This window comes from Hyperolius riggenbachi, chromosome 8 (genome assembly GCF_040937935.1).
Source record: "Hyperolius riggenbachi isolate aHypRig1 chromosome 8, aHypRig1.pri, whole genome shotgun sequence".
Lineage (NCBI taxonomy): Eukaryota > Metazoa > Chordata > Amphibia > Anura > Hyperoliidae > Hyperolius > Hyperolius riggenbachi.
Genome location: NC_090653.1, coordinates 277,072,848 through 277,096,381, shown reverse-complemented (window position 1 = coordinate 277,096,381; position 23,534 = coordinate 277,072,848). Strand labels below are relative to the sequence as shown.

At 47.3% G+C, this 23,534-nt stretch overlaps 1 protein-coding gene across 5 annotated transcripts in view; it reads left to right on the top strand.

Annotated features, from left to right (window-relative positions):
* The window catches only part of EXD3 (exonuclease 3'-5' domain containing 3), a 470,687-nt gene that overhangs the window by 141,871 nt on the left and 305,282 nt on the right, over positions 1-23,534 (top strand). For all 5 annotated transcript variants that reach the window (XM_068248968.1, XM_068248969.1, XM_068248970.1 and 2 more), the window contains 6 exons: positions 2,408-2,461; positions 3,188-3,327; positions 6,330-6,430; positions 13,012-13,085; positions 20,059-20,097; positions 21,538-21,704. In XM_068248968.1, the coding sequence (XP_068105069.1) occupies positions 2,408-2,461; positions 3,188-3,327; positions 6,330-6,430; positions 13,012-13,085; positions 20,059-20,097; positions 21,538-21,704 (575 nt within the window). The remainder of the gene's footprint in view (positions 1-2,407; positions 2,462-3,187; positions 3,328-6,329; positions 6,431-13,011; positions 13,086-20,058; positions 20,098-21,537; positions 21,705-23,534) is intronic.

Below are 23,534 nucleotides of genomic sequence, written 5' to 3'. Positions count from 1 at the left end.
TGTGATGGCCCCGCCCTACGCGTTTCGTCACCAGGACTCATCAGGGGCCCACTGCTTATCACTTTCACGCCTGAGTTGTGGAAATATGCAAGCAAACTTGTTGTAACAGTATTACGCTATGTAGGGTTGTCTTTTTTTAAGACTGACTATTGGAAGCGCGCAGTGGAGTGCATTGCAATCAAATATTACAGCTACAATCAGGATTGACCACAGCGCACTAACAGAACTTTCCTTGCACGGCGATTATTGACTACTGGGGGGATTGATTTGATTTGTTCTGGGCAGCGCATCATTTTTCTTGAAAGTTTGATCTGCATGCTTGTTCAGGGTCTGTGGCTAAAAGCATTAGAGGCAGAGGATCAACAGGACAGCCAGGCAATGTGCATTGTGTAAAAATAGGAAACATATGGCGGCCTCCATATCCCTCTCACTTCAGACGTCCTTCAAGCTGTGTATACACACTAGATGAAAATCCCTCAAAGGTGGCCAACAACGATCACTTCTGCCGAGAATCTAAGGTGTGTATATCGTTCCCCATCCGATGCGCTGCCCTGCTTGGAATCTAGCGTGAGCACGGTGGGCACAGATCCCCTTTGATGCATCAGCGCGTTATCCTCTTGGCCTTGTTCTCTTAATTGCCCCGCCCACTCCATGCCGCTCCATCATGGGCCACTTTGTCGGCTCTCCCCGCTCTATGGCAGCAAAACATGTCACTAGCTTGCAGGCTAGCGATGCATGTGCGCAGAACTTGGCCCCAAACTGTCATCCTAGGGATCGAATCCCCATCCCTGCTAGGCACCAGTCCTTGTACATGTGTATGACACTTCACCGGCATGACAAGATTGATGAATCAAGACTGTAAAGGTGGCCACTAATGATACAATTTGCTGAACGATCGTTTACAAACGGTTCTTCATATGAACGATCGAAAAATGATCAATTTGGACCACTACCGTAATGGAAATTTGGTTAGGAAAGGAGCTCGCAATCTAATTCTACCATAGTCTAATGTCCTACCATATTATTATTGTGTATTTATTTATATAGCACTGACCTCCTTTGCAGCACTTTACATAATCACGTCACTGGCTGTCCTCAGAGGAGCTCACAAACTTATCCTACCATAGTCATATAGTCTAATGTCCTACCATATTATTATTGTGTATTTATATAGCACTGACCTCTTCTGCAGCACTTTACAGAGCACATAGTCATGTCACTGACTGTCCGCAGAGCAGGAGCTCACAGTCTAATCCTATCATAGTCATAGTCTAATGTCCTACCATATTATTATTATGTATTTATATAGCACTGACATCTTCTGCAGCACTTTACAGAGTACATATTCATGTCACTGACTGTCCTCAGAGGAGCTCACAGTCTAATCCTATCATAGTCATGTGTCCATCATAGTCTAGAGCCAATTTAAGGGGAAGCACATGTGCGCTCAGTGCTGCTGCTGCGAGCTGGCTCTGTATCCATTGCTGTCTCATGGGTGATCCTGTCTCTGCAGACGGGAGAACAGACAGCATGACCCATCAGAAGGGAGGGGTTAAGGAGGGGTTAGCAGAGCTGCAAATCCAGGCACTCTAGTGTCGAATTTCAGCACAGTTTTTAGTTGATAGGATAACAAAAATAAGAATGTGTACAAAATAAGAAACGGCAAGACATGTTTTTAGTAAACCTTTCTCTTTTAGGATGTTATTGTGGATTCAGATAATTGGAGCCACTGCAGTGTTTCTTTAAATGATTTTGGAATGGTTCAGCGCTAGCCTTATGGAAATGATTAAGAAGTAACCAAGCAGCCCAGGGTGACCCAAACTACTAGGAATGTGTAGGGGGATAAAAGGGACCAAAAAGCCCTCCTACTAAAAAAGCAAAGCTTGGTGTAATTGCCTTCTTAAAACAGAAGGAAATTTGTAATAATTAAGTTATAAATTAACATTTATGGTTACCCACAATGCACTACTACTAAATATGCAAATTATCCCTTTTCGCCCTTGTTAAGCCAAGCAAGCATCCAGAACCGCTGGTTTATAGCAAACCTATAGCTTTAAGTTTTACACAGCCATATCAAACCCACATGTAGACAGCCTGTTTCGGACTTTTGGTCCTCATCAGTACATGGCAGGGATTGATAAAGCTGTATGAAATAGGGCTTGGACCAGTACAACAGAGTAACCAAGCAGCTCAGGGTGACCCAAACTACTAGGAATGTATAGGGGGATAAAAGGGACCAAAAAGCCCTCCTACTAAAAAAGCAAAGCTTGGTGTAATTGCCTTCTTAAAACAGAAGGAAATTTGCAATAATGCAGTTATAAATGAACATTTGTGGTTACCCACAATGCACTACTACTAAATATGCAAATTAAAGTATATAATATTCATTTGGATTCTTTCTTTCTAGGCAGCTATACTGGCTACGAAGCTGAAATTACAACAGGATCTGGACCTGGAAAAAGTGAGTGGATAGCCTGCTAATGCAGACATGGCCCAGGTAGTAGCACCATAGATGGGCAGATCATGCACTGTGTGAAACGTCCTTCTGGTCTGGCCAGAGACCCACCATAGTGTGCAAGGCTGCAGGGACTATGGACCAAACATTAAAGGGGCTTTATCAAGACTAGTGGAAAGGGCAACCAATCAGACGTCTTGTTTTATTAAAAGTAGTCCTGTGTTAAATCGGTGCCTTAACGACTCCTAGCAGAACGTAAAAAAATATTTAGGATATCGATTTTTATGTTAATTTACCTGCTTCAGCATCATGTATCATTGCTATGTAACTACGCCTTCCAGGTGATGTCACTCAGCCTTCGGCCCCAGAGCACACTAGTACTTACATTTGGGGTCCTTAACCAATTAGGATCCGACAGATAATGGGGCCTTCCACACACCCTGGTACAATGATTGTTTAGAGTCATATGCCGCTCTCAGTTTCGCCTTCCTGATGATGCCAGGAGGTGAAACCGGTCGAGTTGAAAGCCGCTATATCCTATAAATTGTAGGAATAAGGCTTCTAGTGGCACTTAGACTATATGCAGTAGTAGCTCTAAGATTTACTATGGAGTGGTAAAATAAGGCGCCTCTGCTCCACTGTTGCTCCCTTTTCTTCTGCTGCTGCACCTGTCTTGATCTACCAAACTAATATGAGGGAAATATAATGCTCGGTTATTCCTGCTCTCTGTAGATGTGCACCCCCTTATTCCTGATGGAGAGGACCAATCTAATGGAAGCCTATGTAGCAGGAGACCCAGAGCTCCAGGCCAAGCTGCTGCAGATGTTGGACCGATGGAGTGAGTCTGAGAGTAACACCAGGAAGCTTAGCAGGTACGCACAGCTTCTACTCCTTGTGGTGATGTGTACAAGGACATAAACCTTTGCCATTGTTATTAGTATTACAGTAGAGTTCCGGTTATCTGGAACTCTCCTAACCAGCAGTCTCAACCAACCAGCACAAAGCGCCGGCAGCACTCACAATGGTAAAGGCCAACTTCTTAGGCTGTTGGTGGGCTTTGCTATACTGGGTTCCATGGCTCCCCCAAGTTTAATATAATTTCAATTAATATATTTTAATACACAGTTCATGGTATGTATATACTATGTCATATAACTGGGCCTATTTTTAACATTAAATCTCCAGCAACCACAAAGCCCACTTATCCGGCATCAGCCGATCACCGTCAGTGCTGGATAACCCAGACTCTACTGTAATTTATACCATGCTGGATCACCTCTAAGTCTTATGTTCCTGTTAAAAGCTATTGCCCATGTTTCGGTAAGAGCACTGACGACAGCAGTGGACATGGGCGCTGGCTACAGCAGGGCACATGGGCGCTGGCTACAGCAGGGCACATGGGCGCTGGCTACAGCAGGGCACATGGGCGCTGGCTACAGCAGGGCACATGGACGCTGGCTACAGCAGGGCACATGGACGCTGGCTACAGCAGGGCACATGGGCGCTGGCTACAGTAGGGGACATGGGCGCTGGCTACAGTAGGGGACATGGGCGCTGGCTACAGTAGGGGACATAGGCGCTGGCTACAGTAGGGGACATAGGCGCTGGCTACAGTAGGGGACATAGGCGCTGGCTACAGCAGGGCACATGGGCGCTGGCTACAGCAGGGCACATGGACGCTGGCTACAGCAGGGCACATGGGCGCTGGCTACAGTAGGTCACATAGGCGCTGGCTACAGTAGGGGACGTGGGTGCTGGTTGCAGTAGGGGACATGAGCGCTGGCTACAGTAGGGTACATGGGCGCTGGCTACAGTAGGGGACATGGGCGCTGGCTACAGTAGGGGACATGGGTGCTGGCTACAGTAGGGCACATGGGCGCTGGCTACAGTAGGGGACATGGGCGCTGGCTACAGTAGGGGACATGGGCGCTGGCTACAGTAGGGGACATGGGCGCTGGCTACAGTAGGGGACATGGGCGCTGGATACAGTAGGGGACATGGGCGCTGGCTACAGTAGGGAACATGGGCGCTGGCTACAGTAGGGAACATGGGCGCTGGCTACAGTAGGGGACATGGGCGGTGGATACAGTAGGGGACATGGGCGGTGGATACAGTCGAGTACTCGGGCGCTGGTGACAGTAGGGGACATTGGTGCTGGCTACAGTAGGGGACACGGGCGCTGGTGACAGTAGGGGACATGGGCGCTGGCTACAGTAGGGGACATGGGCGCTGGATACAGTAGGGCACATGGGCGGTGGCTACAGTAGGGGACACGGGGGCTAGCTACAGTAGGGTACACGGGCGCTGGTGACAGTAGGGGACATGGGCGCTGGCTACAGTAGGGGACATGGGCGCTGGATACAGTAGAGTACATGGGCGCTGGCTACAGTAGGGGACACGGGGGCTAGCTACAGTAGGGCACATGGGCGCTGGATACAGTAGGGCACATGGGCGCTGGATACAGTAGGGCACATGGGCGCTGGCTACAGTAGGGGACATGGGCGCTGGATACAGTAGGGCACATGGGCGGTGGATACAGTAGGGGACATGGGCGCTGGATACAGTAGGGCACATGGGCGGTGGATACAGTAGGGGACATGGGCGGTGGATACAGTAGAGTACATGGGCGCTGGCTACAGTAGGGGACACGGGGGCTAGCTACAGTAGGGGACACGGGCGCTGGTGACAGTAGGGGACATGGGCGCTGGCTACAGTAGGGGACATGGGCGCTGGATACAGTAGGGCACATGGGCGGTGGCTACAGTAGGGGACACGGGGGCTAGCTACAGTAGGGTACACGGGCGCTGGTGACAGTAGGGGACATGGGCGCTGGCTACAGTAGGGGACATGGGCGCTGGATACAGTAGAGTACATGGGCGCTGGCTACAGTAGGGGACACGGGGGCTAGCTACAGTAGGGCACATGGGCGCTGGATAACAGTAGGGCACATGGGCGCTGGATACAGTAGGGCACATGGGCGCTGGCTACAGTAGGGGACATGGGCGCTGGATACAGTAGGGCACATGGGCGGTGGATACAGTAGGGGACATGGGCGCTGGATACAGTAGGGCACATGGGCGGTGGATACAGTAGGGGACATGGGCGGTGGATACAGTAGAGTACATGGGCGCTGGCTACAGTAGGGGACACGGGGCTAGCTACAGTAGGGTACACGGGCGCTGGTGACAGTAGGGGACATTGGTGCTGGCTACAGTAGGGGACATGGGCGCTGGCTACAGTAGGGGACATGGGCGGTGGATACAGTAGGGGACATGGGCGGTGGATACAGTAGGGGACATGGGCGGTGGATACAGTCGAGTACTCGGGCGCTGGTGACAGTAGGGGACATTGGTGCTGGCTACAGTAGGGGACATGGGCGCTGGCTACAGTAGGGGACATGGGCGGTGGATACAGTAGGGGACATGGGCGGTGGATACAGTCGAGTACTCGGGCGCTGGTGACAGTAGGGGACATTGGTGCTGGCTTCAGCAGCAGGTAGGGCACTGACTACAGTAGGAAGCAGGGGTTCTGTCTATGAGAAAGATATGGCTATGATGGAAAGCACAACTGGCTGTAGAAGAAAGTAAGTTCTGCTGTCCTCTTTGAGGTGCATTGGATGGTGCCGATGTTTGGAGACGAGAAAGATGAACACCACATTTTTGCGCTGGGAGGCAGGGAGCCATATGTCTGACACTGAGCCTTACTTATATGTTGTGCAGAAGGTGCGCCCCAAGGGCAGAGAAACTGATTTAAGGATTTGGTAGGTAGATACAGACAGCACAAGATGGCGACAGTACAGTTTCACTTTAAGGGTGTTTTTGCATGTTTGTCCAGAGTTGCCCTTTAATTACCTTGTTTGTTGATCACCTTACAGGGAATACAAGGGACTTCCACCTGTGAAACCGCACAAGGCCAACCCAAAGGCCATCAGTAAGCTGGCGCTACGACTACTTGATCTCTACCAACTGGATCCATGTGAGTGGGCGTGTCTTGGGTCACATGACTGCAGCTACAAACCCATTTCTAGCTGTATATAAATCCATGTCTTTCTTACTGCAGCATGCAGAGTACATCTTCCACTGTTCTTACTATCTTTCCTGATTATTATCGCTTTATTGACAGCTTTACTCTCCAGAAATGGATTTATTTTGGTTGCTCAGTGAGCATCTGTAGTTTTAGCTGTCTGACAACAGAATGAGAGGTATACGGAGGCTGCCATATTTGTTTCCTTTTAATCAATACCAGTTGCCTGGCAGTCCTTGTGATTTCTTTGGCTGCAGTAGTGGCTGAATCATGAAGCAGCTAATGTGTGTGTGTGTGTGTGTGTGTGTGTGTGTGTGTATATAGTGTGTGGGTGTGGTGTGTTTGTGTGTATAGTGTGTGTATAGTGTGTGTATAGTGTGTGTATAGTGTGTGTGGTGTGTGTGTGTGTGTAGTGTGTGTGTGTGTAGTGTGTGTGTGTGTGTGTTAGTGTTAAAGGGACACTTAAGTCAAACAAAAAAAAATGAGTTTTACTCACCTAGGACTTCCAATAGCCCCCTGCAGCTGTCCGGTGCCCTCGCTGTCTCCCTCCGATCCTCCTGGCCCCGCCGGCAGCCACTTCCTGTTTCGGTGACAGGAGCTGACAGGCTGGGGACGCGAGTGATTCTTCGCTTTCCCAGACACATTAGCACCCTCTATGCTGCTATGTGGTATATGATATATGCTATAGCAGCATAGATGGCGCTATTGTGGCCAGGAACGCGAAGAATCACTCGCGTCCCCAGCCTGCCAGCTCCTGTCACCGAAACAGGAAGTGGCTGCCGGCGGGGCCAGGAGGATCGGAGGGAGACGGCGAGGGCTATTGGAAGCCCCAGGTGAGGAAAACTAATTTTTTTTTTTTTTTACTTAAGTGTCCCTTTAAGGTTAGGCACCACCAGGGGGTGCTATTGGTTTCCCATTGGGGGCAATTAGTTGTCCGGTGGGGGTTGTTAGTTTCCCCGTTGAAAGGGGGGGGGGGGTTAATAATTGAAGGTAGGTCATTGTAAAATATAGGCAAATATTACTGATATTTCTCTGTTTCAGTTAGTAGAGTATCGGTACATTTACCGATATTCTACTACCGCTATTTTATGCGCCCTTAACACATTTTGTTTGTGTGTACGCTACGCCAAAATTATCTTGCAGCGTTTTCAAATGTACACCTGAAACAAGCATGGGGCTGGTCCAGTCGGACTTCAGTCAGAGCACCTGATCTGCGTCTTTCTTCTATGGCTGAAAGTATTAGAATCAGAGGATCAGCAGGGCAGTCAAGCAGTTTGCATTGTTTTAAGTAAATCTGTTAAGCTGGATCTACACGAGGCGATCCGGCGGCTCGATTAGCCGCCGGATCACCTCTTCCACATCCCTGCTCGCCCGCGCGTGTGTCGGATTCGATCCGCCCTCGTCGCCGCGCCGCTTATCTTCCGCTCAATTCCCTGCCATTGTCCCCTCGTGGGGAACGAGCAGGGAATCGGCGGCGGCAAAATTGGACCTGACGGATCTTATCAATCGAATCGCATCAGCGGCTCGATTGATAAGGAACATCGCCTCCACATCTCCTCGTGTAGACGAGGCTTTAAAAAAAACCCGAGTTGTGTTTGTCAAATCTTAATAGAACATAGAGGCATGTTCTGTGTACAATGACATGCTGCCGCCATTTTCTCCCCGACCGCTTGTTGACGCAAAAAGAAAATTGTTTGTTGCGCAAAATATCCTGTGAAACTCGTTTAGTGGGTATGGGCATTTACAGCCCACCGTTCCAGCGCAGGATCCCTCTATATCTATTCAACAAAAGCTAGCCAGGGTTTCTTTTGGCCATGGACAAGCACATCTGGACTAGACATGCGCAAGTAAGGGTGTGGCTTTGCTCTACTGGGCATGTGCACAACTTGCTTGCACATGCTCAGTCTGGGTGTGCTCATCCACAGCCCCGAGCGAGTCCAGGAGATGAAGAGGAAGCCTGCTTCGGAACAGTGGGTCTTCTAGGGTCCAGGAAGCTTCAGGACCATCCAGAGACCTTTTACTACTGAAGCAAGCATGAATCTCTCCCCCCTCCCGGCTTCAGTAGCTCTACGCCGCTCATGTATCCGAGTGTTTCCCTCACGCTTCATATCACATCCATAAGCAGAAACATTGCTGTAAATTTCCCAGGTTTGTAACTTGTGTAGCGGCCACCATGCTCAGCGCGGATCCTTCACACACCTGTGACCGCCGATATGCTGGTACTTAGCAGTGTTACCCTGACATCTCATATGCACACCTGATACTCTCCACACGGCCTGTGTAAACAGCTCTGCCATTCACCGCTGGTTCCCACAGCCCCCTGTATCATCACTCTCTCTGCTCTGCGATGAACACTTTCATTCCAGCTCAGGATTTCTGGCTACAGCGTCGCACAGTGAGTAACTTCAGTGCCGTCAGAAGACGGAGCTATAGTTAATTATAAAACACTATAATTCGGCCTCCGGCAATTCCTGAAAGCCAAATTATTTCATTCGCCACCATCCATGGCGGCCTGGAGGAGGAATAGTATTTAAAGGATACCCGAAGTGACATGATGAGATATGTGTATGTACGGTGCCTAGCACACAAATAACTAGGCTGTGTTCCTTTTTTTCTTTCTCTTGAAAGAGTTAAATATCAGGTATGTAAGTGGCTGACTCAGTCCTGACTCAGACAGGAAGTGACTTCAGTGTGACCCTTACTGATAAGAATTTCCCCTTTTTATCTCTTTCTTGCTCACAGAAGCCATTTTCTGAAAGTGGTTTCTAGTTGGAATTTCTTATCAGTGAGGGTCACACTGTAGTCACTTCCTGTCTGAGTCAGGACTGAGTCAGCCACTTACATACCTGATATTTAACTCTTTCAGACCGAGAAAGAAAAAAAGGAACACAGCCTAGTTATTAGTGTGCTAGGCACTGTACATACACATGTCTATCTCATCATGTCACAGTTCACTTGGGGTATCCTTTAAAGTTGCCGGGAACCTGTGCAGAAGCAGTATAATACCGGCTGTATCCTGCGCCCAAGTCTCCCGGCGGTGATTCCTCTCGTACGCCTCTGCGATGCCTCCAGTAACCAGACATGCACATGTTTCCAGGTATAAGGGCACAGATATTGGAGGTAGGTCACCTGTCATGATTGTTGGAGGTGGTATTGGGTGTCATTTATTTAAAGATAGTTGTACAGCAGTGTAGTGGTTGACACTATGCTGTGCTGGGTTTATTGGACCAAATATCTGGGTTGAAGACCGTCTACACAAAGTGAATACGTTCACCATGTGTTTGCTTGGGTTTTCTCCGAGCACTCCAGTTTCTTCTCGCTACCTAAAAACGTACTGACCAGCTCATTGGTTCCTCCCACCACTAAAAGAAATCAGTAAAATGAGCCTACATCTACACTGATCTGTGGTAGGGACTATTGACTATGGTAGGGAATTTAAGTTATGCACATCAATTTTTTTTTCAGGCAAAATCAATCACTTTGGTTTACAGGGAATCTGAAGAGAGAAGCGTATGGTGACCGTCCCATTTATTACTTTTTCAACAATACTGGTTGCTTGGCAGTCCTGCTGATATTCAGGTAGTGTCTAAATCACACCTGGAACAAGCATGCAGCTAATCCAGTCAGACTTCAGTCAGAAACATGTAATCTGCATGCTTGTTCAGGGTCTATGGATTAGGCTGCTTTCACAGTGGGACATTACAGGCGCACGTTAGAGCAGCCTGTAACGCAGCCTAACTCACAGCAATGAAAAATCAATGGGCTGTTCACAGTGCATACGTTGCGTTACATAACGTACTGCATGCAGTACTTTACTGTTTGCACATGCTCAGTAGAGTTTTTTTTTTTCATTTTATGGGCGGAGATGAGGCGGGGAGAGGCCGCTACTTAGCCAGGCACATGGCTGCTTACTATTCACTACACTTGCAGTGTTTACATCCTGGAGCGGCCGCGGATTGGCTGGCGGGACCACGTGATGCGGAGAGCTTCGCTCACGTGGTCTCCGCAGTGCCTCCGGCAAAGCAGGCGCACCAAGAGCTGCTTGTAACGCGGCTCTTGGTAGCGTCCTGCTCCAACACCACCAGGCGTTGCGTTAGGGGCACGTTATGTGCCCTATAACGTCCCCTAAACGCAACGTCCTGGTGTGTAAGTAGCCTTAATGTATTAGAGGCAGAGGATCAGCAGGCCACTAGTATTGTTTAAAAGGAAATAAATATGTCAGCCTCCATATACCTCATTTAAGGTATGCTTTAATCTGTTAGCTGTCTATTGGCCCCCGACATTTAGGTTACGTTTAGTCAATCACAAAATTCAAGTAGATCTGGTTGACCACGACCTAACTGGATGGTTTATTAAACCGCCAGTCTTAGTAAAGCTTGGTACAGACATCACATTTTGATTGGCCAATTTTCTACCTCCATGAGATATTTTGAAAACTATGAACAGATTGTGTAGGTTAGATCTCATACTACATGGAGGTGTTAAAATTGGTCATGAAAATTAGGTGTGTGTACGCACGGACATTCTGACTGCAAGACTGACGTGGTTTTAGTATTTTTAAGTGATGCAGAACCACATATATGAAGCAGAGTGCGCGAGCTGGAGAGGGAAGGCCATAGCTCCGCCTCCTGGTCCTACATCCAGCCTCTTCTCTTCACCCGTGTGACTGGGTCTTCTGCTGCTGACCATCTCTGGCCTCTCTCTGGCTCTTGCTCTCCATTGCCAAGATGTAGTTCATATTCCCTGAACCTCCCAGATGTGCATGTCACTGTTAACCACACTACCATTTGCCCTACCTCTCAAGCCCGCTTTCTGGGTGTCACCCTGGACTCCGCACTCTCCTTCACTCCCCACATCCAAAACCTCACAAAGTCCTGTAACTTCCACCTTTGTAACATCTGTAAGATTCGCCCTTTCCTGACCTCTGCCACCACCAAACTCCTCATCCATGCCCTCATAATTTCCCACCTCGACTACTGCAATGCCCTTCTGTCTGGTCTCCCTATGACCCTAATAGCCCCGCTGTAGTCCATCATGAATGCGGCAGCCAGAATTATCCACTCCTCCCATCGTTCCACCACGCTGGCTTCCCTCTGTGAATCCCTCCACTGGCTTCCTATCCGGTCCAGAATCAGATTCAAGATACTGTGTCTGACCTACAAATCTGTCCACAAAACCTGTCCAACCTACATTTCCGATCTTACTCAGAGGTACACACCTAGCCGCTCACTCCGCTCTTCCAATGAACTTCGCCTAACCGCCCCCCGCATCACCCAGTCCCATGCACGCCTCCAGGACTTCTCAAGAGCTGCTCCAACACTATGGAACTCCCTACCTCCACCCATTAGGGCAGCCCCCTCCTTCAACATCTTCAAGAAGGCCCTCAAAACTCACCTTTTCACTCTGGCCTACTACCCCTCACAAGTGCTCTAAACCCACAGCTGAACTCTGGTCCCCTACCTCTCGTGTCCCTACCTCTCCCTCTAGATTGTAAGCCTTTGGGCAGGGTCCTCCTTCTTGTGTGTCCTACCTGATCATGCACCTCCATTACTGTGAACCCATGCTATGCATTTGAGTGAACCTAACTTGCCTAATCTCCATGCTCCCATCCAGTGACTGACTAAGCATTACCTTGTACTCATACTGTGGTCTTTCTTGTATTCCTGTGTTGTCATGTTGCTGTATGTCACCCCTAAATATTGTCTGTAACCTAAACTAATGTCCAGCGCTGCGTAATATGTTGGCGCTTTGTAAATGCAATAAATAAATATCTGCAGTGGAGAATGAGATCAAGAGCTGAGCAGGAACACCTCGACAACAGAGATGTGATGGAGGTCGCGCATGTGGGCAGCAGCCAGTAAGAGAAGACCCAGTGGTGGCACCTACTGAGGTTACTGTGGCACTCCCCCCTCCATCATCAGAATCAGGTTTATTCTGCAAGAACGGCCAGGATTGTACCTGGATCATGCATCCTGTTGTATAGTACTCTACAATAGGGTGGGGTGGGGGGGGGGGGGGGGAACCACTGGAGGAGGTTTTTTGGGACTAGTGTGTGTGTGGTGGGGAAGCTTCTCCACCTCTCTGTGCTCATTGGAGGGGGCACCAGGGTAGTATTCCATCCTCTGCATAGCTGGAGAAAGGCCAATGATCCCTTTATGTAGTTACACCTTGGGTTCAGTTATCCAAACGTTAGCTGGATTGTGCTTGAGGTTTAGGAAACTATATTCCACAGACAGTCCACTACTTACAAGCGACTACATTTCAGAGACACAAACAAAGTAGTCTCCTTGTACAAATTATACAATCCTGTTTTGTATTACATATTTTTGTTGTTACGGGTTACAAGCACCTCGAAAACAACCAAAAAGCATGGTTTAACAGTACTCCACTCGCAAACAATAGGGCTGCATGTTAAACCAAAATATTCAGAGTTCTGGCAACTAATGATTTGTAATATTTTATGTTATGCTGATACTCTTCCTTGTTTTTTGTTTTTGTTTGTTTGTTTAACTGCCACATTTGTTTATTGACAGCACTCTGTTCGAATATAATAAACCAGCGTCACCTGGGCACCCTGAAATATCTCATGTACAAGAGATTTGTAGAGGTGAGTTCTATATTTTATGCCATGCACATATTATTAAACCACCAACATATTCCATGGCGCTGTACAAAGTAAGAAACAAACGTGCAGTAAATAATAATACAGACAATGCTATACACCAATATACAAGATACAGAATTGGTACAAAATTCAGAATTGGTAATTATAGTGACAAAAGTAACACAATGAATAAAATGTGTAACAAATTTCAAGACATAAAAGGGTGAGTGAGCCCTGCCCTTGTGAGCTTACAATCTAAAGGAATTGGGGGGAAGACAAGAGGTGGGGCAATATACGATATTCATACCTAGAGGCGGCAGCATTTATTTAGGTTATTTAGTAGGAGTGCAACTTGGCCAGAGGTCAAAGGGGAACTGGCCTAAGGTCGAGCGTATGCTTGTTGGAAATGGGGAGATTTAAGGGAACGTTAAAAGATATCAATGGTTGGGGAGTGACAAATGTGTTGTGGAATGGGATTCCAGAGGAGGGATGAAGCGCGTGAGAAATCTTGCATATGTGAATGCAAGGAGGTGATTCTAGAGGAGGACAGAAGAAGGCTGTGTGCAGATCTGAGATTGCTTGGAAAAATATAAAAATTGAAACCGAGAGCCCAATATAGTGTAGTATGTCAAAAATTGAGTAATAATATTAAAATGACAAGTAATATACTCACAAGTCTGGGTTACCACAAAGGCAACCACTGGAAGTGCAGGTGGGGAGAATTGTAACCTGACCCCACTCAGGTATTAAGAAGTCGCTCTCTGTAGACAGGAAACAGATGGGGATACACCCCTCCACCAAGGGTGGACTGGATCAGATTGGAAATTTGTGATAACAGAGGCGCCAAATTAGAGTAAAAGCATCTAAAATCAGTTTAAAAGGAGGGGGGTTGGTGGATACCACCCTCAGGTATATAAAGACCAGCCAATAAGCCGTTATATATGAATAAATATAATTTATTATAGATCTCCAGGCATGCAACGCGTTTCACGGGTCAAATGCCCGCTTCATCAGGCAATCAGTGTTGGAGACACACGAAGCTGTATCGATTGTCAAGCTCAGCACCTACAATCGATACAGCTTCGTGTGTCTCCAACACTGATTGCCTGATGAAGCGGGCATTTGACCCGTGAAACGCGTTGCATGCCTGGAGATCTATAATAAATTATATTTATTCATATATAACGGCTTATTGGCTGGTCTTTATATACCTGAGGGTGGTATCCACCAACCCCCCTCCTTTTAAACTGATTTTAGATGCTTTTACTCTAATTTGGCGCCTCTGTTATCACAAATTTTCAATCAGATCTGAGATTGCGACTGGGTTGGTATCTGGAAAATAGTGAGAAGATGTACAGGGGAGAGACATTGGGGAGAGCTTTGTAGGTTAGGGTTAAGGTCTGATTGTTCCAAACGACCGGTCGTGATTGCCATCTGGAGTCAGGAAGGATTTTTTTCCCTTTTGGAGCTAATTGGACCATGCCTTGTAAGGGTTTTTTGCCTTCCTCTGGATCAGCAGGGATATGTGAGGGAGCAGGCTGGTATTGTGCCTTCCTCTGGATCAGCAGGGATATGTGAGGGAGCAGGCTGGTGTTGTACTTTGTTCTCTGGTTGAACTCGATGGACGTATGTCTTTTTTCAACACAAATAAATGTAACTATGTTTGGACGTCAAATCGGGCGTGTGTACAAACGGTTGTTCATCTGATAACACTGGTTTTGACGGATCCGCTTTGTGCCTCAGTCAAATCCAGTCTTATCAGCTGAAAGATCGTTTGTACACACGCCCGATTAGACGTCCAAACGACCGGTCGTTTGACTTGTGTATGTACTTTAAAGGGAAGGTTCAGGGACTGTTTAAAAAAAATAAAAATCCGCATCCACTTACCTGGGGCTTCCTCCAGCCCGTGGCAGGCAGGAGGTGCCCTCGGCGCCGCTCCGCAGGCTGCCGGTGGTCTCCGGTGGCCGACCCGACCTGGCCAGGTCGGGCTCCTTCCGCGTTCCAAAATGCGCCTCACGGCGGCGCGCTGACGTCATCTGACGTCCTCCGAGCTTTACTGCGCAGGCTCAGAACTACTGAAGCCCCAGGTAAGTGGATGCGGATTTTTATTTTTTTTAAACAGTCCCTGAACCTTCCCTTTAACCCTCTGGGCGATACAATTATATCGCCCAGGAGGTGGCGCAGCACTATTTTTTTAAATTTTTTATTTTTTAAATCATGTAGCGAGCCCAGGGCTCGCTACATGATAGCCGCAGCGCAGCGGCATCCCTCCACCCACTCCGATCGCCTTCGGCGATCAGAGTAAGCAGGAAATCCCGTTCAGAACGGGATTTCCTGCTGGGCTTCCTCGGTCGCCATGGCGACGGGGCGGGATGACGTCACCGATGTCATGGACGTCGTTACGTCGGAGGGAGTCCCGATCCACCCCTCAGCGCTGCCTGGCACTGATTGGCCAGGCTGCGCAAGGGGTCGGGGAAGGGGGGGCTGCACGGCGAGCGGCGGCGGATCGGCGGCGAGCGGCGGCGATCGGAAGTTACACGCAGCTAGCAAAGTGCTAGCTGCGTGTAACAAAAAAAAATTATGCAAATCGGCCCACCAGGGCCTGAGAAATCCTCCTGCGCGATATACCCCGAGCTCAGCTCGGGATTATCGCTCAGGAGGTTAAAGAGGAACTTCAGCCTAAACAAACATACTGTAATTAGGTTACATTAGTTACGTTAATTAAAATAAATAGGTAATATAATCTCTTGCCTACCCTGTTTTAAAAGAACAGGCAAATGTTTGATTTCATGAGGGCAGCCATCTTTTTGGTTGAAAGGAGGTGACAAGGAGCATGAGACACAGTTCCAACTGTCCTGTGTCCTGATCATCCCTCCCAGTTGCTAGGCAATGCAAATAACATAGGAGATCCCATCATGCTTAGCACAGCATCAGGGAAAAAAGCCTGGGCAGATTTCTTTGATGGGGCGGAGCTTAAGCCTTTGTGCAGCTAAAAATAAGGCTTATGTAAGAAAAACAAAGTTCTAATGCTGTGAAACTGTTAAAGAAACACCAAGCCTTTTCAGTGCTGCTGAGTATCGTTTTAGTCTGGAGGTTCACTTTAAGAAGTGTGAAATGAATTCTCTGGTTAATTGGCAGCCATTGAAGAGCTTGACAGATGGGAGCAGCAGAGGAAGATCGAGCAGAAAGATAAAGGAGTCAATGAATGGTCACATATGACTATTTAAATACACTCCAACACCATCTTCATATCTTTTCCCTTTTCAACTTCCTGCTCTGTTTGCAATAAAGGTCACCTTAACTCAGAACCTCCTCTCTGGTCTAAAACAAGCAACAGCATAATAACCTTTAAAGAAAAACATTTCTTTGTTACAGCCGATACAAATCCTGCAATAAATCGGCTGTGTGTCTACTCCCTGCTTTCATGGAAGCAGACATAGGATTGACATCCTGTGTTTACAAATTAACAGCTCTGCTGTGGCAGTGGAGATTCCTGAGCTGATACAGCTGAGAGATCAAATTACAGCTGAGATTAGACACAGATGAGGGGGAATTAGACAGGCTCTTCTCTCTAAATACATACAGGGTGCATTTCTCTGTGTCTTCCTTCTGTCCTGTGCAAGAGTTCAGGTCCATTTTATTATAGGATTAGCTTTTGGGAGTCGCTGCCGTCATCTGATCACTTGAAACGGCACTTTATAAATTAAGAACATTAGAATATATCTAGTACGAATTTGAATATATATATATATATATATATATATATATATATGTGATTCCCCAGTTCCCAAATGGCAGACAATTTACATACTAGCTTGAATTATTTGCATCAGGTTAACCACCTGTTATAAAGAAGCAGGATTATCATTCGGTGTGGAAATAATGCCAGCATAACCACTATGAGGTCCCACTAGAGACCTGGAGAAATGATTAGTGATTGTTCTGGGTGACAGTTTTAGGAAAGATCCCTGTGCAGACACGCTGCTGGGCTATAGTGCTTATAGTGCAGCAGAAGGGGGTGAAGGGCAGAGTTGGATGCTGAACAATAAAGGTCCATTCCCACGACAGGATTTTTCGGATTATTTTTTTTTTTTTGTGGCAAACAATATTTTTCCCGATATCGCGTAACATGAATGAAAATTCATCATACAATGTTTCAGGACGTAGACTACCGGTGAAATCGCTCGTCTTTAAATAACCGCCATGAGGATACTGCGGAGGATCAATTCGATCCCCATTGACGTTCGCAGTAACTTGCCGCGATCGTGTAAACGGTCGTATACATGATCGTTTGTTGTGGCCGCCAATAATGCTTGCAGATTGGGCCAGATGGATCGGGGAACGATTGCACGTCGGTGGAGATCCTCGATCCATCTGGCTGTGGGTTCATAGCTTTATGCTCGTTTGTGGTTTAGTGATCTGGTACAGTGTGCTGCTCAGTGATCTCGCTGAGCTAATCTCAAAGCAATTCTTGTTAAAGGGAACCTGAGATGAGAAGCTTCTCAGGCTCTATACTTACCTGGGGCTTCCTTAAGCCTTGTTAGGGCCGCTTGTACCCCGCCGGCTCCCCGGGTGGCTCCGGTCCCCAGAAATTTAGCCCCAAAGCAGTACTATTGCACAGTTGCATATTGCTCCCAGAAACAGGAGCGCGAAGGGGGAGCGCGTCTGGCCAGGCCACACATGTGCAACAAAGCACGACTCGGCCAGACTTTCAGGGCTGTATTGCCAGGGACCAGAGCCACCCAGGGAGATGGTGAGGAACGAGCTGTCCTAAGGGGGCTTAAAGAGAATCTGTATTGTTAAAATCGCACAAAAGTAAACATACCAGTGCGTTAGGGGACATCTCCTATTACCCTCTGTCACAATTTCGCCGCTCCTCGCCGCATTAAAAGTGGTTAAAAACAGTTTTAAAAAGTTTGTTTATAAACAAACAAAATGGCCACCAAAACAGGAAGTAGGTTGATGTACAGTATGTCCACACATAGAAAATACATCCATACACAAGCAGGCTGTATACACCCTTCCTTTTGAATCTCAAGAGATCATTTGTGTGTTTCTTTCCCCCTGCATCTCTCATGCACTGAAGTTTCAGGCTGCTCTTTTCTTCCTGCAAACAGCTTTGCCTTTGTCTGTAATTCCTCAGTATGTGAAAGCCCAGCCAGCTCAGAGGACAATTTATCCAGCTTGTAAAAGATAATAGAGCAGAGAGAAGCTGCACTAATCTAAACAATACACAGGCAGTGTGCATAGAGGGGCCTGGAAGGGGGAGTTCATAGCAGAACCACAGCACTGAAGAACTTGGCAGCCTTCCAGACACAGGCCGACAAGTCTGACAGGGGAAAGATACATTGATTTATTACAGAGACTGTGATAGCAGAAAGTGCTGCAGTAAGACAGAACACATTAGAATAGCTTTTGGAACTTGTAGGATGATATAAAACAGGATGCAATTTTTGTTACGGAGTCTCTTTAAGGGAGCCCCAGCTAAGTATGGAACCCGAGACGCTTCTTGTCTCAGATACACTTTAATGCAAATAAGCATTTTTTTGTTCATTTTGCAAAATGTATTTATCTATTGATGCTACCATTACAGTAACGTGCCTACAGTCAACCTTTTGTTTACAGCTTTTAGGGCCCGTTTCCACTAGAGCGAATCTGCCTGTGTTTTCTGCATGCAGATTCGCTTAGCCATAGCCAATGATAGTCAATGGGCCTGTTTCCACTAGCCCAAAAAATCTGCACAGCAGAGCCTCAGAATTCGCACACCGCAAGGCTAGTGTGCGATTCGCCTGTAACGTATGTAATAGGAAAATCACATGCATTTTCGCCATGCAAATTTTCCGTGCGAATTTGCACACGTTTTTGCGTAAAATTAATGTAAAAACACGCAGGCACTGACATGGTTAAAATCACATACTTACAAAAAGACGCAAATTTTAACGTGTTTTTGCATTAACATTTGCATACAAACGCGTACCAATTCGCATCCGCATGCAAATTCGTTTGCGTATTTTCCGTCGCATCGCACTAGTAGAAACGTAGCCACACAGCTCACAATGCAGGGGTTTTGTTTTTGTTTTTTTAAATGCCCTGTAGTGACTTATAGTAAAATGCAGTAAATTATTCAGGATACCCACTTTTACTGTAATTTTCCTGGTTTCCGCATCAGTAATACTTCCTGTACCTATATATTGCTGTATATTGTATATAACCCAGCCCCTCCCAGAGATGTTTAGCTTAAGCGGATTAGCTTTGTGAAATTTTCTCTATCTCAAAGCCCCCCCTCCCCTCCCCAGAGCATTCTGGGACAAGGTTTAATTTTCACTGGCTTCGGAATTCCCAGAAACAAACATTCTGCAGAGATCACCTGACACAACTAAAAGTGTCTCCACCTGTGATAAGTTTCAGAATGTAAATCCGGGAGTGGAAAGGTTTTACTGTGGACAAACAGGGATTTAAAGAGAGCCCGAGGTGGGCTCAATAAATGACAAAAAAAATTAGGCTGCCTCATCCGCAAGGCTGAGCAGATCAGGTAGCCGCCAAAACCGCCGCTCCCGTGGGCCGCAACGGCCCTACTTTTACTTTCGTTACCTCCAAGCCACAATGCTGAGAGACTGTGTTTCTCTCATCCAGCTTGCAGGGAGGCGGGGGAGCGGCAGGAGGCGTGGCCAGGGGGAGAGAGCTGCCCAATGTCAGCTCTGGAAACCCTGCAGGAACGCCCCTGGCGGGCGTTGCGAACAGGGAATTCCTCTGCCCTGTGTTTACCTCCGAGTTAGCGACACCTCTTGTCGCTAAACTCGGGGGGCAGAGAGCCATGTCATTAGGCAGAGAAAAATGCCACTGTGTCCCATCTGCCCTCCGAAGATCCACTTTGGGTTCTCTTTAATCATTTATAAATGAATATTGTGGGAAAAAGAAATAAGCAATTTTATTCATTGAGGTATTTTCACTTCGGTTCCCCGATTTTCTCTTGCAGAGGTCGATGACACAGGAGACCTGGAGTGACCACGTTCAGGTAATTCTATCAGCCTCCCATCTGTGAAGTAAACATGTTATCAGTACCAGGCTGTGAGGGGGGCACAGAGGTCACCGGGGTGATCTGCCTGCTTTGTGCTAACATCTGACATGAGTGAGGGGCCCGGCCCTTCAGCTTCTGAGGGAATGGATACCTCAGGAACTCTGATGTGAGGGCCATCCTGAGTTACAGACTACCCAGCATGCTCATGGTGAACCAGAACTCCTAGGAGTGTGTAAGGGGCTACAAAGGACCAAAAAGTCCTCTTACTAAAATGTTATGGAAAACAAAACATGACATGAGGGCCGTCCCTTCAGCATAGACCCCCTCAGCTTCCCAGGGAATGGATACCTCAGAAACTCTTGCCAAGACAGCTGTTAAATTACTGGCAGAAAGTAGACACGACCGCTGCGGCCCTTTGACAATAATAAGCCTGATTAGGTAACTGAAGATGCCGGTATCCTCTGCATACCTCCCAGCTCTCTCACATTATAAAGGGCTTCAAAATATCTGCACAACAGATACGCTGCTTATTTACCTCCAGTCTATTGTACAGCGCTGTGTAATATTTTAGCACTTTATAAATAAAGTTTATCCTCCTTGGCAATAGCGCCTAGTCAGGCTCGGGTGTAAAAAAAAAAAAAGCCAGGAATGGTAATCCCGAGTTTGACTCGTGGTAGCCGCCAGGAGGTATGCAGAGACAACGCAGCATGGCAATGTTTCTAACTCGCCTTCCCTGGGGTCCAGACGCGGGCAGGCATTTTTCTTCTGGTTCTCGGAGGCTCTGGATCCCTCTGATGAGATCGCCATTTGTCGACATGATCAGGGTTAAAATGCCACCCGGAGGACGGAGGGAGCTTATTTTCAGGGGAGGTCCTATTTTAGGGGAAACACAGTATGCTGGGTTCCTTTTTTTTTCTTTTTCTGCATGAAAGAGTTAAAAATCAGGTACGCAAGAGACAGTTCCTGTCTGGGTCGGAACAAGGTTAGACTATAGCGTAGCCGTCACTGATAAGAGATTACAACCATAAAACACTTTCCCGGCACAAAATGGCTTCTGAGAGCAGGAAAGCGATAAAAAGGGTCAATAGTTTATAGATTTTTAGTTATGGCATACTGTAATGCATGGGTCATTAAGTAGAGACAATGGCACAGTAAAAACTTTAGAAGCAGATTTAAAAATAAAATAAAATTGTGGGCAATCTAATTTTTAGGAGCAGGAGGATAGATGCAATTGTTCCTCATCGGTTTATTTTCGCCTGGTATAACTTTTGGGGGATTTTTTTTTAAACAAAGGTACAAATGGTGTTCCTATGCATTGTACAAATTCAGCAAGTTTTCTGTAAAGAATATTTCCGCCTCACAGCACCTGTTAACCCATTGAGCCTCCTGAACAGGTATGTATACCCGTGCCACTGACGTGTCCTGTTCATGTTGCAGGCCACGGTGGGAGAGAACCGCTGGCTTCAGGAGCAGTGCATCGGCCTGCTGAGCCGCCATTGTGACAGGCAGACGGTGGGCCACTGGGCTCTGAAATTCAGACTGCCTAAAGAGAACCTCCCTCAGGATGTGGCAGATATCCTTCAATACCTCTGCATTCAAGACAAGTAAGTCTGGTATCCTAATACTACTGTATTATGAATAAATGCAGCTGCATTACCCTGTATGGCCACTAGAGCAAACTTTCCCCCTCCCCTTATCCCCATACCTTAGGGAAAACGCCTGCTTTTGACAGATTGAAGATAATGGATTACATCCGGAGAATTAACTCAAATTTGACTTTTATAAATAGTAACATAACTAGCCTCCATTAACATCATTGGACATCGATTTGAATTATTTCAGATGCATGCAAATCCATTTAGAATGAATGGGAGACCGAAGGCGGAGCTCCTGCAATCCCCATAGAAGGCCGTTCATGCCAATCGGCGTGGATCGGTCCTGGGGCTGCCGCTGCGTTCACGCCACTTGGCGTAGAGCGGTCGGCAAGAAGTTAAAGAGAAACTCCGACCAAAAATTGAACTTTATCCCAATCAGTAGCTGATGCCCCCTTTTACATGATAAATCTATTCCTTTTCACAGACAGACCATCAGGGGGCGCTGTATGACTGATATTGTGGTGAAACCCCTCCCACAAGTAACCCCTCCCACAAGAAAAGTATGTACTTTTGTGGGAAAAAGCTGTTTCCAACTGCCAAAAAACATGCAGCAGCTACATCACCTGCCAGCAGTAAAATGTTCACTGGAGTTCCTCTTTAAGTCAGAAACATAATCATATTCCTCTCACTTGAGGTCTGTTTTAAAGCGGAACTATACTGAAAATAATGTAAAACAGATTCTTTTTTACAATATTACTTTATAAATGATTTAGTCAGTGTTTGCCCATTGTAAACTCTTTCCTCTCCCTGGCTTAAATTCTGAAATTTATCAGAGGTGGCGACATGTTTAGTCCTGTCTGGTGCGACTATGCAGAATGTTTGTTTCTGAGAATTCAGAAGCCAGTAGAGAAAAATACCTGATCTCCCAGAATGCTCTGGGGCAGAATTCTGGATAGCTAATCAGCCTAGGCTGTGACATCACTGAGAGGGCGGGGCTGCATACCAATATCCAGAGTTAGAGATATACAGTATTCTCTACCAGGAAAATGACCGTAAAGCTGGGTACCCTGAATAATTTACTGAATTTTACTACATGCCACCATGGTGCCTCTTTAACCACTTGAGGACCGCAGTGTTAAACCGCCCTAAAGACCAGGCTACTTTTCTTAATTTGGGCCACTGCAGCTTTAAGTGCTCGCTGCAGGGCTGCACATGTCGGCACACAAGTGATTCCTCCCCCCTTTTCTCATCACCAACAGAGCTCTCTGTGGTGGGGTCTGATCGCTCTCCCAGTGTTTATTTATTTTTTTGCCAATTATTTTTATGATTATTTTTCCAATAAAATTCTGCATTTTCCTTTAATTTTTCCCTCCCCCTGTCAGCCTATCACCGCGGATCGCTTCCCTGTGTCCCAGGGGGACATCCATGTCACACGGCTGTCCCCAGTACAGCGCTGCTGCAGATCACAGCGCTGTCCAATGTTTATAGACGCCGTCTAACAGTCTCCGAGTGGCGATCGCTGATGGGAGACTGAAGGCGGAGCTCCTCCTTCCAAGCAGGAGATGCGCGGGTAGCCTGTGTGCGATCTCCTGCTAGCCCCATAGACGGCCGTTCACGGGAATTGGCATGGAGCGGTCCTGAGGCTGCCGCACTGCTCACGCCAATCGGCATGGAGCGGTCCTGGGGCTGCCGCACTGCTCACGCCAATCGGCATGGAGCGGTCCTGGGGCTGCCGCACTGCTCACGCCAATCGGCTTGGAGCGGTCCTGGGGCTGCCGCACTGCTCACTCCAATCGGCATGGAGCGGTCCTGAGGCTGCCGCACTGCTCACTCCAATCG